This window comes from Cervus canadensis, chromosome 25 (genome assembly GCF_019320065.1).
Source record: "Cervus canadensis isolate Bull #8, Minnesota chromosome 25, ASM1932006v1, whole genome shotgun sequence".
Classification (NCBI taxonomy): domain Eukaryota; kingdom Metazoa; phylum Chordata; class Mammalia; order Artiodactyla; family Cervidae; genus Cervus; species Cervus canadensis.
The window spans coordinates 13797521-13816041 of NC_057410.1; the positions used below are offsets into that span (position 1 = coordinate 13797521).

Sequence of the window (18521 nt, forward strand, 5' to 3'; positions counted from 1 at the left end):
CTACCCCTACCTATCTATTCCTCCTTGAAGTTAAGAAGTAGCTTGACATGGACCAGCTAGACTTAATTGATATCTATAGGACATTTCACCCCAAAACAATCAGCTTCACCTTTTTCTCAAGTGCACACGGAACCTTCTCCAGAATAGATCACATCCTGGGCCATAAATCTGGTCTTGGAAAATTCAAAAAAATTGAAATCATTCCAGTCATCTTTTCTGACCACAGTGCAGTAAGATTAGATCTCAATTACAGGAAAAAATTGTTAAAAATTCAAACATATGGAGGCTAAATAACACGCTTCTGAATAACCAACAAATCATAGAAGAAATCAAAAAAGAAATCAAAATATGCATAGAAATGAATGAAAATGAAAACACAACAACCCAAAACCTATGGGACACTGTAAAAGCAGTGCTTAAGGGAAGGTTCATAGCATTACAGGCTCACATGAAGAAACAAGAAAAAAGCCAAATAAATAACCTAACTCTACACCTAAAGCAATTAGAGAAGGAAGAAACGAAGAACCCCAGGGTTAGCAGAAGGAAAGAAATCTTAAAAATCAGGGCAGAAATAAATGCAAAAGAAACTAAAGAGACCATAGCAAAAATCAACAAAGCTAAAAGCTGGTTTTTTGAAAAAATAAACAAAATTGGCAAACCATTAGCAAGACTCATTAAGAAACAAAGGGAGAAGAACCAAATTAACAAAATTAGAAATGAAAATGGAGAGATCACAACAGACAACACTGAAATACAAAGGATCATAAGAGACTACTACCAGCAGCTCTATGCCAATAAAATGGACAACTTGGATGAAATGGACAAATTCTTAGAAAAGTATAACTTTCCAAAACTGAACCAGGAAGAAATAGAAGATCCTAACAGACCCATCACAGGCAAGGAAATCGAAACTGTAATCAAAAATCTTCCAGCAAACAAAAGCCCAGGACCAGATGGCTTCACAGCTGAATTCTACCAAAAATTTAGAGAAGAGCTAACACCTATCTTACTCAAACTCTTCCAGAAAATTGCAGATGAAAGTAAGCTTCCAAACTCATTCTATGAGGCCACCATCACCCTAATTCCAAAACCAGACAAAGATGCCACAAAAAAAGAAAACTACAGGCCAATATCACTGATGAACATAGATGCAAAAATCCTTAACAAAATTCTAGCAAACAGAATCCAACAACATATTAAAAAAAAATCATACACCATGACCAAGTGGGCTTTATCCCAGGAATGCAAGGATTCTTTAATATCCGCAAATCAATCAATGTAATACACCACATTAACAAATTGAAAGATAAAAACCATATGATTATCTCAATAGATGCAGAGAAAGCCTTTGACAAAATTCAACACCCATTTATGATTAAAACTCTCCAGAAAGCAGGAATAGAAGGAACATACCTCAACATAATAAAAGCTATATATGACAAACCCACAGCAAGCATCACCCTCAATGGTGAAAAATTGAAAGCATTTCCCCTGAAAATCAGGAACAAGACAAGGGTGCCCACTCTCACCACTACTATTCAACATAGTGTTGGAAGTTTTGGCCACAGCAATCAGAGCAGAAAAAGAAGTAAAAGGAATCCACATAGGAAAAGAAGAAGTGAAACTCTCACTGTTTGCAGATGACATGATCCTCTACATAGAAAACCTAAAGACTCTACCAGAAAATTACTAGAGCTAATCAATGAATATAGTAAAGTTGCAGGATATAAAATTAACACACAGAAATCCCTTGCATTCCTATATACTAACAATGAAAAAACAGAAAGAGTAATTAAGGAAACAATACCATTCACCATTGCAACAAAAAGAATAAAATACTTAGGAGTATATTAGGAGTATACCTAAAGAAACAAAAGACCTATACATAGAAAACTATAAAACACTGATGAAAGAAATCAAAGAGGACACAAACAGATGGAGAAACATACCGTGCTCATGGATTGGAAGAATCAATATTGTCAAAATGGCTATTCTACCCAAAGCAATCTATAGATTCAATGCAATCCCTATCAAACTACCAACGGTATTTTTCACAGAACTAGAACAAATAATTTCACAATTTGTATGGAAATACAAAAAACCTCGAATAGCCAAAGTAATCTTGAGAAAGAAGAATGGAACTGGAGGAATCAACCTGCCTGACTTCAGACTCTACTACAAAGCCACAGTCATCAAGACAGTATGGTACTGGCACAAAGACAGAAATATAGATCAATGGAACAGAATAGAAAGCCCAGAGATAAATCCACGAACCTATGGACACCTTATCTTTGACAAAGGAGGCAAGGATATACAATGGAAAAAAGACAACCTCTTTAACAAGTGGTGCTGGGAAAACTGGTCAACCACTTGTAAAAGAATGAAACTAGAACACTTTCTAACACCATACACAAAAATAAACTCAAAATGGATTAAAGATCTAAATGTAAGACCAGAAACTATAAAACTCCTAGAGGAGAACATAGGCAAAACACTGTCCGACATAAATCACAGCAAGATCCTCTATGACCCACCTCCCAGAATATTGGAAATAAAAGCAAAACTAAACAAATGGGATCTAATGAAACTTAAAAGCTTTTGCACTACAAAAGAAACTATAAGTAAGGTGAAAAGACAGCCGTCAGATTGGGAGAAAATAATAGCCAATGAAGAAACAGACAAAGGATTAATCTCAAAAATATACAAGCAACTCCTGCAGCTCAATTCCAGAAAAATAAATGACCCAATCAAAAAATGGGCCAAAGAACTAAACAGACATTTCTCCAAAGAAGACATACAGATGGCTAACAAACACATTAAAAGATGCTCAACATCACTCATTATCAGAGAAATGCAAATCAAAACCACAATCAGGTACCATTACACGCCAGTCAGGATGGCTGCTATCCAAAAGTCTACAAGCAATAAATGCTGGAGAGGGTGTGGAGAAAAGGGAACCCTCTTACACTGTTGGTGGGAATGCAAACAGTACAGCCGCTATGGAAAACAGTGTGGAGATTTCTTAAAAAACTGGAAATAGAACTGCCATATGACCCAGCAATCCCACTTCTGGGCATACACACTGAGGAAACCAGATCTGAAAGAGACACGTGCACCCCAGTGTTCATCGCAGCACTGTTTATAATAGCCAGGACATGGAAGCAACCTAGATGCCCATCAGCAGACGAATGGATAAGGAAGCTGTGGTAAATATACACCATGGAATATTACTCAGCCATTAAAAAGAAATCATTTGAATGAGTTCTAATGAGACGGATGAAACTGGAGCCCATTATACAGAGTGAAGTAAGCCAGAAAGATAAAGAACATTACAGCCATACTAACACATATATATGGAATTTAGAAAGATGGTAACGATAACCCTATATGCAAAACAGAAAAAGAGACACAGAAATACAGAACAGACTTTTGAACTCTGTGGGAGAAGGTGAGGGTGGGATATTTCAAAAGAACAGCATGTATACTATCTATGGTGAAACAGATCACCAGCCCAGGTGGGATGCATGAGACAAGTGCTCGGGCCTGGTGCACTGGGAAGACCCAGAGGAATCGGGTGGAGAGGGGGGTGGGAGGGGGGATCGGGATGGGGAATACGTGTAAATCTATGGCTGATTCATATCAATGTATGACAAAACCCACTGAAATGTTGTGAAGTAATTAGCCTCCAACTAATAAAAAAAAACAAAAAAAATAAAAAAAAAATGTATGACGTCAATCTAGTCATGACCAAATATCAGACCTACCCAAGTTGCAGGACATTCTGTAGTGTAGCTACACTGGTATGACTGAAGACATCAGTGTTGTGAAAGACTGACGTAAAGTCTGAGGTTGCAGAAGAGTAAGGAAGCATAAAGCTAAATATAATGTCTACCGTGGTACAGAAAAAGGAAGTTAGTGGGAAACTGGTGAAATCTGTGTGAAGTTAGTTAATAGCTAATTTCTTAGTTTTGATACTTGTCCTAACAAGATGCTACCACTGGAAGAAAATGGGGCATATGGGAACTCTGTCCAATTTTTACAGCTCTTTTGTGAGTCTGAAATTATTTCTAAAAAAGTAAAGTGATTATGGTGTTTGTGGACAGTGTGTTAACATGTAGTTGAAAAAAAAAACACATGTAGTTGAGTTAGCCTTTTCATTGAGAAGGACCTCACTTTGTTAGTGTGTGACATTTGTTTCTCTGCAGCAGTTCAGTTTCTCCACAGGTAGTATCAAGGTACAGTGGACGGGATGATTCTTATATCTGACAGTGTTCTGTAAGCAAGTCAAGGAAAGAAAGCTGAAGATCCCACAGTTCAGAATGTGGGTCTTCATCTCTCAGTTTTCAAGCCAGTGCCTCACCCTTACCTGTACTTTGGCTAACTTCTAAAATTTGGAGTCTCTCCACTTGGGTTTTTCTGGTAAATAAGCCTTTCATATCTTATTGGGGTTGCAAGAACTGGGTATTCATAATAACTGTGATAGAGAAATATTTTCAGTCTGATGAGAGTATGTAGACCCTACCCTTCTGTGCCTCAATATGAGGTAAAAGTACATCTTATAGAGGTTTTGTTATGATTAAGTGAGGTAATATGTATAAAGTGCTTTGAGCAGTACTTACCATTTAGTAAACACTCAGTACATGTTAGTGCATGTTTGTACCAAGCCCACTGTGTTAGACTGTTCTAGCAGTAAATGGTTCAGCTAACTTTAAGGAGTATACATTCCCATGGACTACAGTGCAACCCAGTGGCTCTGAGTAGTATAATTCTTCTAGGGGGTTTTTTTGTTTTTTTTTTTTGCTAGAGAAGAGATGTGTATTGTCTCATCGTATTAAACTGATAAATCTGAAATACTCATGAAACAACTTTTTTTAAGACAGTCTAACTTGAGAAAAAGTTTAAGAAATAGAAAAATAATTTTAAATCCTGAAATTTTTATTTACTTCTCATGGTATGGCATTCTAACCACTGAAGGTGTCTATTAGGTATTTTGGAAGTGGTTGTCAATTTCAGTGGAAAAATGCATAAAACAGTTTTATTCATATGTTTCAGAAATATAAAAATTAATTTTTTACATAATTCCATTACTTTTTAAAATAATTGTTGTCCTCATAAAATTTTCACATGTGCTGTAAGCACTGCATTGATGGGTTCCTGTCAAATAACACAGGTAACAGCATGTGTGGAGTAAGAGGAGGACACGTGCATGTTAAAGGCCTATTCAGTGCCAGGCACTGTTCGAGATTCTGTGGAGACACGGGTGAACAAAGAGACAAAAATAAATTCTGTTCTCAGGGAGCTGATGTTTTAGAGCATAGGAAGACATTAAATAAAATAGGTAAAATGCATTGTATGTTGTATGTTGACATATATAGGAAAAGGGGTAAAGGGTGCTAAGGGATTAGGGCAAGGGGTAGTATAATCTAAAATAGAATAGACAGTGAAGTCCTCACTAGGATGGCTCAGTATCCGAAGTAAAATGAGCCGAAGCCATGTAGCTACCTAAGAAGAAAGCTTTCCTGGAGTATACAAATACAAAAGCCTAAAGTCAGGAGTATGCCCTTTGAGTTTGAGAAATATCAAGGGGAGCAGGGCAGTGTGGCAGGAATGGTGGGAGGTTAGAGGTGATGAAGGGCAAGTTCACTTAAGGCCTGGAGGCCAGAGTAGTAGAGGAGCACTATAAATGTGTTTTCTTCTTTACTCACTTTGATTTATGATGTTCTCTGTTCTGAGCATCTAATGGATAAAGTATATAAGGGTATAAATGTAAATATTTAGCACATAGTAGATGTTTACTGAATAATGTTTATTGAATTAATTTATATGGCAAGCTGTTTAGAAGTATTTTAAAGGCCCTGTGTTCCCTTGCTAAAGGGATACTTTTCATTTTTAATTGTTTCATATAAAATAATTTGGGATTCTGATACTTCAGTGAATTTAGTCTACAGTTTTGGTTTGTTTGTTTGTTTGTTTTACCCCCCAGGCTCTTTTGTCCATGGTGTTCCCTAGGCAAAAATACTGGAGTGTGTTGCCATTTCCTAGTTTACGGTTTTATAGTATTTGCCACCTTCAGTAATATTTATGTTACTAAATAGGTGTTATCTTTAAATAACTGAAATAAACATCTTTTATTAGCTTTATTAGTCATAATAATCAGAATCTAGTTTCCTTTGAATTGATAGTTTACTTTCAGTATTATAAAATGAGGATTCATATTCTCATAAAGTCACATTTAAGTCCTATATTTAGATTTATTTCTCTAAAAGTCTAATTTTTATCATCTAGTTTGATTAGAGTTGTATTAGTTAAGGGGGTCCATATTTGCTTTTATCAGAGTGGAACACTTTTAAGAACTTAGTGCCCTCCCAGGAATTTTTTCTTTTTTGCCACTCTGCACAACTTATAAAATCTTAGTTCTACAACTAGAGATAGAACTGGGGCCCCAGCCGTCGAAGTCAGACTCCTTAAACACTGGACTGCCAGGAAATTCCTCCAAGGAGTATCCTTATACCAAACGTTATCCTTGGGTTTTAAAAAGGTCACTAGGCTAGTTTTTTTTTTTTTTTTTTTGGTCATACATTGATATGAATCAGCCATAGGCTACTTTTAGGAATTTAAATACATCTAAGTAGCCCGGCTGTCATTTTGCTAGTTGATGGTGTTAATATTAACGTGTTTGAGAGCCTTAAATGTTGAACACTTAGGAGAGCAAGAAAGTATTCAAGGGGCAGGTAGGCAAAGTATTTTAACATATTGTCTTGGACGTTTTTATGCTGGCCAGGTAAGCCCCATCCTCATTTTCTGTGTACAGCTTTGTAGGACTTTGCCTCCCACCCTGTTTTGATGAGCACTTTGAATCAGTCTGAGAGGTGAATCTGGGGTTGGGGAATAATCAAGATGTGAACAGGGAGTCATAATGTTGAAACTGGACATTCAGATCTTTATAGCATGATTTCCTTATTTTTCAAAGAGCAGAAGAACCCCATCGTTTATCATGTTCTGGTTGGACTCCTTTCTTATCGTTTGCTGGAGTTTGAGCTTCAGAGCTATGGTGTCAACCCTGCTGTAGTGTCTCAGGGGAGCTCCTAGTGTGGGGCTGGCGCCGTGGCTCACCCTCCAACCTTTCCTTCTTCACTTCAGCCTCCGGCTCTGAGCTTTCAATCCCCAGAGTAGCAAATGTTGAAAGAAGTTGCACAGGTAAGTATGTGGTGGGAAAGGCTGGGGGAATAAATGGTACTGTCAGCAATATTTTAGGGGTGGGTGTTGGGCCATCTTACCAGTGAGTCATTTTGTTAGTTTAAAAATACGATGCTTCTTATAAATTATTTTTCATAAAATTACCTCATAAATTATTAAATAAAATCCTAATGAATTCTAAGAAATAACTTTTTCTTATTGGATGTGAAAGAGGGAAAACCTTTAACTGAATAAGTCATAAATATTATAATGCAAAGGAAGGGTGTTAGATTGTTTTAAACTTCATATTCTCCACAAAGTATTGCAGGACTAAAAAAACTGGTTTTCAGAAAAGAAGCTAAGAGAAGTCAGGGAAAGCATAAATCCACAGAGTTAAAATTTTGCCATGTTTAGCTTGGTATCAGAAGGAGGCAAATTTTAGTTTCCTTCTGGTAGCTGTAGGCATGCTGTCCTTCCCTTTCCCAAAGTTTTAGTCAGGTAGCTATATATTTTTAAAATTTGCAGGAATAGAAACTTGAAACATCTTTTTCCTTGAAATCTAGACAGGAAAACTGAAACTTTTCTACCTATCTCTAGGTTTGAGGTTAATAAAAATAAGTATAGAAGCAGCACAATACTTGGTACAAAGTTTAGCCAACACTTGAGTGAGCAAGTTCACCAAATTGTGTGTGTGTGTGTGTGTGTGTGTGTGTGTATAAAATGCTAACACTCTTGACATTCTCTACTTTTCTGTCTTGTATCTAAAATCATGATCTAACAATGCAGGTTTTTTCTTAATACATACATTTTAGAAATAGTTCTGTGGCAGTATAGCCCTGGATCTGCACTTTATTATCATTTTAGGCTTTTGCTTCTCAGAAAGCCTTCAGAAATTGTTCTTTAATTCTCTCATATCTATACCACATGATTTTTATTCACGTGATTTCTAAATTCTTTTGCACATACTAAGACATGCAAAATTATACCCAGGAAAAATGGAATTAATTTGGCCTGTGATTGCTAACATTTCTTCAAAGAAAGTGTGTCAGGTTTAAAAAGGGTGGAGCACCAAGTATTTGGCATTTTGCATCTCAGAGCAGGGTCTTGAAATACAGAATCCTCAACAGTTTATCTCAAGTTTCAGGGTTTCTTAAATCTGCTAGGAGGCTTATAGACATCCATATCTCCCAGCAAAGCAGACCATATGTCCAGTATCTTTTGAATTCTCTTCCTCTCCCCTTTATTAGAGCTCCCTACCTCCGACCCCGTGTTTAACATTGGTTTAAGATATCTACCTTCATTTTGAAATTTTCCTACATATTTGTTTTATATTCTGAACTTAACAGGGTTACTGTTATATGTTCTTCCAGTTGTATTCAAGGATAAAATAATGCTTATTTTAATTTTAGTCCATATTGTGTGAGTTCTCAAATCTTATTGCTGGTAAGGCATCCCAATTATAGTTGGTTCTTTAGTTAATATATGATTGTGTGGTTTGTTTTAATTGGTTAGCACTTTTTGAGTAATTGAAGAGTTTTGATTTTAGGATGATACAATTATCTTTTAAAGCTTATATGTTGATGGTTTGAATCTGTATGAGGCATATTGATACAAGCGACTAAGATTTTGGAAAACCACAAAATCTGTTTTTCTTCAAGTTGAAACATGCACAACATATCCACCCTAGATCAAAGTCAGACTGATAGAAGCATTTATAGACTTTTTGGTAATACTTACAGACTTTGTAGATTTGGGGGAGGGGCACATCTTAAGGTATGGTGTACATACCAGACATGGGAATGTCATCTCAGTAAGGCAGCTTCAGATACCAGCTTTCAGTAACAGGTGTTGGATTAGGAAGAGTGATGTGTCTCCATCTCCCCTTGACGCCCTGTCTGTCTTTCTATGGAATGTGAGCTGCTCTGGTTTGTGGGGGATGGCACCTCTTACAAAGTATTCCTGTAACCCCTGTAAAAAATCTTGTGCCAGAATGTTTAACACTCTCCAAGATAATGATTGTGGATATGTTCATATAAGTCTCTGGTTTTCTGCTGAATCACGTTTCCAGCCAGTTTCCTGTGCTACCTTTTCAGAATTCATTAAGGCTTTTATTGCTCATTTATCAGGCCTTTTGCATTTACTAAAACTGTGAAGTGAATTGCTTTTATTTATTTCCATATCAATTCAAGTTGATGATTTTAGAAATTATCAATTTATAATTTATCTAAATCTTCACTTTTCTTGGATCCATCCTGAGCAGATTATTAAACTATTCATTATACATTATTTATATTATAGTATCAAGTCACAGTGTTCTAGAGCTAGTAGGACTTTGAGAGTAGTTTAGTTTTTTTTAATAGAAGGAAAGATCATTTGTTTTTTTCCTAAAGACTTCCAGATTTTAAATTCTTTGTTCTTTGAGAAGCTAGGTTTTTTTCCCCCAAAGTTAGTGCCTCACTCTCCTTTTATCTAATCCCATTTCAATTGTTTTTTTACTGTTTTTGAGGAATGAAAATTAGTATTATTTACTACAGTTGTGAAGTAGGATTGGTAGCTCAGAATCCTATTACCAAAAAATACCACTAGAACAGAAGTTCCTTGGGTTATAAATATTTCTAGGTGGTAGTATATATTTGATGTAGGTGCACAGTATTCTGGTTTCATAGAATTTGGGCAGTGTCTTAATGGATTTGACCTGTCAACTTTTCCTGAAGGCCAGTATTGAAGATAAGTAGATTTCAGATATCTTAGCTTCTTGTGATTGGTTCAGTTTGGTTTAGTACACGTTGGTAAAGGCAGATAAATGTTAATTGCAATTGACTGTGTTTTTTTAAATTAATTTTCTGCCTACTTTATAGATAACAAAGAACTTCAGTCTATATGCATGTGTGTGAAATGTTTTCTGATAGTGAATATGAAATTGGGAGGGCAAAATAGGCTAGAAGTCAAATTGTGTTCAGCAATCAGAGTGAATTAGTAAAGTCTCCATTAGGGAAGCAGGAGTGAAAAACAGTCTTGTTACTCACACCCACTACCTATACTTGGCTCTCTTTATCCTTTATAATATAAGATGAGTACAGACTCTGTTGCTAAAGGTGAAAATTTGTTGTCTATAGAAAAGTCTTCATACTTTAATATTGTTAAATAGTTAATTTTGTGGTGGGTCACAGGTATCAGCATGTTAACAGTAAAACTCCTAGCTACTTTAGAAATGCAATCCCCAAGAAAATGTTGCCATTAGGTATTTGTTCTTATTTTAATCTAGTCGGTAAATGTATTCTACTTGTTTAATGCTACAGTGTCTATTTCAGTAGCTTATAGTAAAAATATAAAGTTTTATAATGATCATTTTAATTCCTTGAATGATTCAATTATGTTCATTATATTTTGAAAGTAAGTAAAAATATTAATTTAGAATAGGAAACAGTAATTACTTTTTAATTGGTGTAGTAATGTTCTCAAGCGTAATTTTATTTTAAACTTGTCTCTTTCTCTAAAAGAGGTGAGAGCAGTCTGATAGAGACTAGCTTTTGTCCCGCACGCCTCCGGTCAGTTCGTTCTCGCTCTTCTGATAAAGGGGCCTTTTGACTTGCACGCACATTTGATGTGGCGCCCTCTGCTTACCGTTGTTTACTGCAGAGGAAGTCCCTCGCCCTCTTTTGCCCTTTCCTGCTTCTCCCATAATGAAGCTTATGGTTTTGGGAGAATACACACATTAAATTATTAGTTGTATGTCTGAGGGTCAGTGTACTGTCATGGTTAAAATGGGGGACTCTGGCAAATTGTATGGGTTCATGGCCCTTCTTTGGCACTTATCAGATATAAAACCTTGGACGCATCAGATATATGACCTTGGGCAAATTACCCAACTTCTGCAGTTCTCAGTTTCCTCATCTAAAAATGAAGACTAAATAAGTGAATACATGAGGATTACATGCATGTTACATAGTTACTACTAAATAAACTATGAAGATTATATAAATACATTTTAAAGCATTTAGAATATATTTCCTGGCATATAGTAAATGGTCAATAAAAGTTATGTAATTATAGTTATGATAAAGTATTTTCAGTGACTGTGTAAACCAAGGGTCCTGATTTGGTGTGAGAGTTTCAAAGAATGGGAGAAAGAGCATTCTAAGCAGAGGTATTGTCCTATGCAGAGGTCCAGAGGTGGAACTATCCCAAAGAAAAAGAAAAGCAAGAAGGCAAAGTGGTTATCTGAGGAGGCTTTACAAATAGCGGAAGAACAAAGAGAAGTGAAAAGCAAGGGAGAGAGGGAAAGGTACATCCAATTAAAGGCAGAGTTCCAAAAATAGCCAGAAGAGACAAGAAAGCCTTCCTCAATGAACAGTGCTTAATAATAGAAGAAAACAACACAAGGGGAAAGACTAGAGAGCTCTTAAGGAAAATTGGAAACATCAGGGAGCATTCCACCCAAAGATGGGCACAGTAAAGGATAAAAATGGCAGAGAACTAATAGACGCTGAGGTGATCAAGAAGAGATGGAAGGAATACACAGAAGATCTGTATAAAAAAGATCTTAATGGTTAGTCACCCAGAGTCAGACATTCTGGAGGGCCTTAAGAAGCATTGCTACTAGTAAAACTAGTGGGTGTGACGATATCCCAGCAGAACTATTCAGATCCCTCAAGGATGATGCCATCAAGGTTTTTTCTTTCATTATGTCAGCAAATCTGGAAGACCCAGCAGTGGCGACAGGATTGGAAAAGGGCAATCCTCATCCCAATCCCCGAGAAAAGTAGTACCAAAGAATGTACTAACCATTGGACAGTTGCACTCGTCTCCCATGCTAGTAAAGCCATACTTAAAATCTTGCATGCTAGGCTTCAGCATCATGCGAACCAAGAACTTCCAGATGTCCAAGCTGGGTTTAGAAAAGGAAGAGGAACCAGAGATCAATTTGCCAACATTCACTGGATTATAGAGAAAGCAAGGGAATTTCAGAAAAACATCTATCTCTGTTTCATCAATTATGCTAGAGCCTTTGTGTGGATCCTGACAAACTGTGGGAAGTTCTTAGAGAGATGGGAATACCAGACCATCTTACCTATCTCCTGAGAAACCTGTGTGCAGGTCAAGAAGCAACAGTTAGAACCCTGTGTGGAACAACTGATTGGTTCAAGATTGAGAAAGGAATACAGCGGGGCTGTCTGCTGTCACCTTGTTAGTTTAACCAAATGCTGAGCACATCATGAGAAATGCTCGACTGGATGAATTACAGCTGAAATCAAGATAGGTGGGAGAAACATCAACAACCTCAGATATGCGGATGTTACCACTCTAATGGCAGAAAGCAAAGAGGAACCAAATTAAGCTGAGGCATAAGGTTTGTGTTGAATTTTGAGATAATTACTACAGCAGAATTATGTGTTAAGGTCATGATCTCTGGAATCTTGGTCTGTATCCTTTAGGAAAAATTAAAAAGAAATATGAGAGTAAGAAAGTAACAAATTCAGTGTAGTGATTATGAATGTGACATCATAGTAAAATATTGGTTAAGGGAAGTCTTCACCGAGATTTTTATACCTGATTTTCCTGTCTGTATGCTTGCCCTATTAACCTGACAGTGGAATTTAACTTACTTTTCTTTACCACCTGTCATTGTCCTTCCAGGCATCCTCCTTGTTGACTATATTAAAAGTTTTTTGTTTCTTGGGCTTTCTCTCATTTCCGAGCACTTATCCATGATGTCTCTGATGCCAGAGTTTGCTGCATCACCCATCCCACACACACTGTGTTTTTTGTAATAAAAAAAAATTAAAAATTTAAACATATGTTCACATATTACTTTATAATAAGATCTTTCAATCTGTTTCCCTCAGTTAAAGTTAGATAGTTCCTTATTTGTGTTCCCAAAGCACCTATACAGGTTTTCATAGAAAAATTTTTTGTTTACAGGTATTTTTCCTAGCTAGACTGTAAGCTTGTTCAAGACTTGGAGCTGTTACTCAGTTTTTGTGTTCATTATCACAGTTTTTGACATAATTCATATAGTAAACCCTTAGCATGTTTATTGAAATGTAAAGAGAGATCAGTGAGGGGCCTAAAAAAAACTAGTCCAGAGCTTAAACTAATAAGATGATAGGAAGAACAGCAAAAAACATGAAAGCCATGTGAAGAATGGGTAGAAAGTGATGATATGCAGAACAAAGGAGAGAACAACTTGGAAAGTCATTTTTAAATATTACTGATTAAGTTGATTAAAATGTGCTTCTCCTCAGGTAGAAATGTCCTAGCAGCACTTTAAAATATGCTGCTGGAACCTTGTGAGATAGATTTCAAAATCAAACTACATTTGTTTGCTATCAGGAAAAGGACCACTCTGCCATGGATTGTGTTTCTGTTCCCTGGGAATAGGATTCCATGCCTGAGCCAACATTTCCAGCATTATAGACAGTAAATGATTTTAGAGTAAGTTCCTTCCAGAGGTCTTGGTGAAAGAAAACTGCAAGATTAAACATCATCTGTCCTGCCTTGGATATGGTCTGTTTTTTACTGCTTCTTATCTATCTAAATTTTATTTTTAAAAATATGTTTCACTTGTAAATTGTCCTAGTGTTGTTTCTGTGACCGTTTAAAAAGCTCCACGCCTTTTCTCTTATTCCTTCCCTTTTGTAATTACCATTCATCCCACCTGGATCAGGGGCCACTTTACCAGTCTTTGAAGTTGTTTGTTGGTTAAGATTATCTCGAGTTTGAGGTTCTGTGAATTCTTCTGTGATTATTTTGACTTACTGTGTTTGGCTTTGAAATATTATAGTTATTTGTTAGGAATGTTAGACCTTAGGAATTCTTGGCTAGTCCTAATTAAGTAATGACGATGTTTACTGGGAAGATCAGCCAACTTGGTGCTTCTATTCTGCTTCTCAGTTTAATTCCTGTCACTACATTCTGAGGCCAACTCGCTCTCTCTTTTTCTTTTGCAGTGGAGGGAGTGTCAGGCTGATAGAATTAGTGTATGCTAACCTATGTAATATATATATGTATGTATGTGTGTATATTTATATATATTCTGATTTGTGCTTATGGAGTCAAAGCAAATAAAAAATGTCTTAGTTACCTGTTTTAGATCTGTGTTCAAAAAGGCTTAAGACACATTGCTTTTGGTAGATACATATTTCATGTATTTTTCTTGGTGAAATCTTGACTTTTGCTTCTCCTTTATTAAAATATCTGGTATGAGAGTTGAGGAAGAAGGTGGTCAGTTAAAATGGATGTAAACCCTTTGTATGTTTGCTTGAAAAAAGCTGAAAATTATATGTACCAAATCTTTGAACAAATTTTATATGTAACGTAGAGTGAAGCATGATTTTGTTTTTAAATTAGTTTTTAAAATTTTTGTTTACTGAGTTGACTTCAATATATATGGTATAACCAGTAATTTTAATACATTTTGGCCAAGTGTTGACATACCCCTTTTGATAAAAGGTAGATTTCTAGGTTCCTTTGATTCTTACTTATTCTCTTCCAGGGGGTAATGTGAATATCTTACCCTTTCATATCCATCCATTCTTATATTCATTAGTGTCAGCACTCTCTCAGAATACACCCTTTAACTACTTCTCCATCACTTCTACCATATCACTGTATTCTGAGCCACCATCATCTCTCACCAACCTGTTTCCCTGCTTCCACTCTTGTCCCCTCTTGTCCATTCCTTACAGCTTAGCTGCAGTCATATTACATGTATACTTACAGGAAATATGCCAAATTATGTCACTCTTAAACTGCCCCCCAAATCCTCTTCTTCTTTTTTTTTTTTTTAAAGCCATACTGTGTGGCTTGCAGGATTTTAGTTCCCCAACCAGGGACTGAACCTGGGTTTCAAATCCAATTCAGATGAGTAGTCAATGGGAGCTAATTATAACAATGATAGTTCCTAGTATTATAGTTGATAAAATAATGATAAAGGTGATTGGGTTTATTAGTTGGGGAAGGACATGAACCGACATTTTTGGGGTACAGGCCTAATAGCTTAATTAGCTGACCTTACTACTTCCTGTTAAAGTCTGAGCAACAGCTACTCAGCTAAATATGAACTGTAGTCTGAAGACAACTTCTGCTTTGTTGTATGTTTTTAGGCTATAAATCTCTTTAGGTGTGAAATATGGAAAGATATTTTTAAAGGAACTATTAATTTGTTAGAACATACTTAATCTTCTTTGGGCAGCAGACTCCCTGATGAAGCTATTCTGTAACTCTGAAAGTAATTTTAGGGGCTAGAATCCCACACACATATCCACCAACTGCCTAAGTAGCCCCTAACAGGGAAAAGAACTTTTTTTTTTTTTTTTAATGAGTTTTTTTTCAGCAAAGTGACAGTGGAAAAAAACACTTTATAATCTGCAAATTAAGACTCTTTACACATGAGATTAAAAAGGTTTGGTTTGAGAAACTTAAGGATACATTTAATTCTCTTTACTACTACATTTAATTCACAGTCACTACTGAGTTCTAATTCTAAAAAAGGAAAAACACAAGAAAATGGCATGAAACTTATAGAATTCAAAAAAATTTCAGGAGAGTACCAGGATATCTCTCATCAATTTTACATACATAGGTTAACTCAAATGGAGCAAAGTGAACTCTTCTTTTGACAGTTCTGATATAACATTTAACATAAAAGCCAACTAACAGATTCTTAGAATTCTGAAATTAATTGTACAGAATAAAAAACTTCATTCTACAATAGACTGATTCCAGATTGTAAACGGAGTACATCAAGGCTGTATATTGTCACCCTGCTTATTTAACATATATGTAGAATAATCATGTGAAATGCCAGGCTGGATGAAGCAGAAGCTGGAATCAAGATTGCTGAGAGAAATACCAATAACCTCAGATATGCAGATGACACCACCCTTATGGCAGAAAGTGAAGAGGAGCTAAAGAGCCTCTTGATGAAAGTGAAAGAAGAGAGTGAAAAAGCTGGCTTAAAACTCAGCATTCAAAAAACAAAGATCATGGCATCAAGTCCCACCACTTCATGGCAACTAGATGGGGAAACAGTGGAAATTTAGTGACAGACTTTATTTTCTTGGGCTCTCAAATCACTGTAGACGGTGACTGCAGCCAAGAAATTAAAAGACACTTGCTTCTTGGAAGAAAAGCCCTGACCAACCTAGACAGCATATTAAAAAGCAGAGACATTACTTTGCCAACAAAGGTCTGTCTAGTCAAAGCTATGGTTTTTCCAGTAGTCATGTATGGATGAGAGTTGGACTATAAAGAAAGCTGAGTGCTGAAGAATTGATGCTTTTGAACTGTGGTGTTGGAGAAGACTTTTGAGAGTCCCTTGGACTGCAAGGAGATCAAACCAGTCAATCCTAAAGGAAATCAGTTCTGAATATTCGTTGGAAGGACTGAAGCTGAAGCTGAAGCTCCAGTACTTTGGCCACCTGATGCAAAGAACTGACTCATTGGAAAAGACCCTGATGCTGAGAAAGATTGAAGGCAGGAGGAGAAGGGGATGACAGAGGATGAGATGGTTGGATGGCATCACAGAGTTGATGGACATGAGTTTGAGCAAGATCCAGGAGTTGGTGATGGCATGCTGCAGTCCATGGGGTTGCAGAGTCGGACACGACTGAGCTACTGAACTGAACCTAACTGAATATTATGCAAAGAGGTTTTACTTTTTTGAAAGCAAAACTAAACATGTAAAATGCCTAGACAGAGGAAGACAAAAATGTTCCTCTTCCATCAATACCAAATTTGCCCAGACTCCCTGGGTGTTTGCCAGAGGGAGAGAAAACACAAATATATAGCATCTCAGTTTCCTACAAATTTAGCAAGGAACTTCCAGTATTAAGTGATTATTAAATAGCTTGGGTGATTTCAACAGACTTGCACATCACATTTGGGCTTTAAAGCCTGCAGTCTATCAGTTTACCATATCTACTGGTAAATGGTAATAACTACAGTCTTTATTTTGAAATGAGAGGAAATTGTTTATTCTTACAGTGGCAAAAAAATACACTTATTCATAGTGTACCAGATGGATGTCAAATTTGATTAATTTTTCCCCCAATTTTTTTGTGAAAGCATGTAGTTACTGTGTGTTCAAGTCTTTACAAATCTCTCCTGTCATGACATTTCAGTTGACTTTGAATTACAAAGTGTATTACTAGGGATAGACACATTGACCTTAAGTAAATAACCTGGCAGTTTTGGAATTTTTATAGAGGTCATGTTGGGGGAAAACACAGATTTAGCAATTACCGTGATGAATGCTCAGAATTGCTAGTGTTGGATGTGATAAAGACTTAAAACACAAGAGTAAGCAGGTTATTTAGTGAAGATCATAAATTTACACCAGGATGATGAATGAAAAATTTATCCTACTGTTAACATGAGCGAGAGCTTGTGACTTGAGATAAAATTTCCAGTATGCTATTCATGGGCTCAAAAAGTGCTTTATCTCAATAAACTTAGCTTATCAGTGAAGATGATATACTCTGCAAAACAGCTAGTTTAGAAAGTAGATATAGTGATGTCAGAGACACTCCTGGATATGAATAAGAATCCTCAGATACTTGAGGATTATTTGTACTGAATAATAATTATTCATATTGAATAATATTGAAGATGCATGTGAAGATTTTGAATAGTTAAACCCAAACATGTTTTAAAAAATCTTTGTATGGGAAAATATTTTGGGTTGCCATTTTTCAAGAATAGTGATCCTTTTTTCTTTTAAAGGAACTGGAATCTTTGCATACAACAGAGCTTTAAGTTTCTCCTCCTACTTTCAGGACCTGCAAGTAAACATTTACTACTACACAGTCGCGAGTTTCTCACCTGTCCCGTTAATCTTTAGTTGACCTGTTTCTTTATCTTAGCAATACTTCATTTTATGTTTTTTACATAGGAGTAAGGTAAAGCTTGACATTTTCCAAAATATTATTCTTGATGAAAGTAATATTTTTGTTTAGGTGACAAACAGCATGTTTGGTGCTTCAAGAAAGAAGTTTGTAGAGGGGGTCGACAGTGACTACCATGACGAAAACATGTACTACAGCCAGTCTTCTATGTTTCCACATCGGTCAGAAAAAGATGTAAGTTAACTGGTTAAGCTGTATTTACATAGTGTATGTCTGTTTCTTTCTGATTCCTGGAACGCAGTATATGAACTGCAGAGTACCATCTTTGGTTGAGTGACTCTGTTTTAGGCACAGTGCTAGGCCCTTGGGATATCAAAATGATGAACTTTCTAACATTCTAACTGGAGACAAAGTGTCGTATGCTTCTCAAGTTGGGATATGGTAATACTGTGCTAGGAAGTATTCAAGACATGAGGTAAACATGATATTACTTCTAGA

The 18521-nt window shown here is 36.2% G+C and overlaps 1 protein-coding gene across 7 annotated transcripts in view; it reads left to right on the plus strand.

The window, feature by feature from the left end:
- The window catches only part of CNOT2 (CCR4-NOT transcription complex subunit 2), a 124508-nt gene that overhangs the window by 65146 nt on the left and 40841 nt on the right, over nt 1-18521 (plus strand). For 3 of the 7 annotated variants that reach the window (XM_043447153.1, XM_043447152.1, XM_043447155.1), the window contains one exon: nt 18135-18257. The exons of 2 other annotated variants lie outside the window; for them this stretch is intronic. In XM_043447153.1, the coding sequence (XP_043303088.1) occupies nt 18135-18257 (123 nt within the window). Of the gene's footprint in view, nt 1-7140; nt 7198-18132; nt 18258-18521 lie in introns of those variants that run through there. 2 more of the 7 variants (XM_043447154.1, XM_043447158.1) reach the window with 2 other exon arrangements.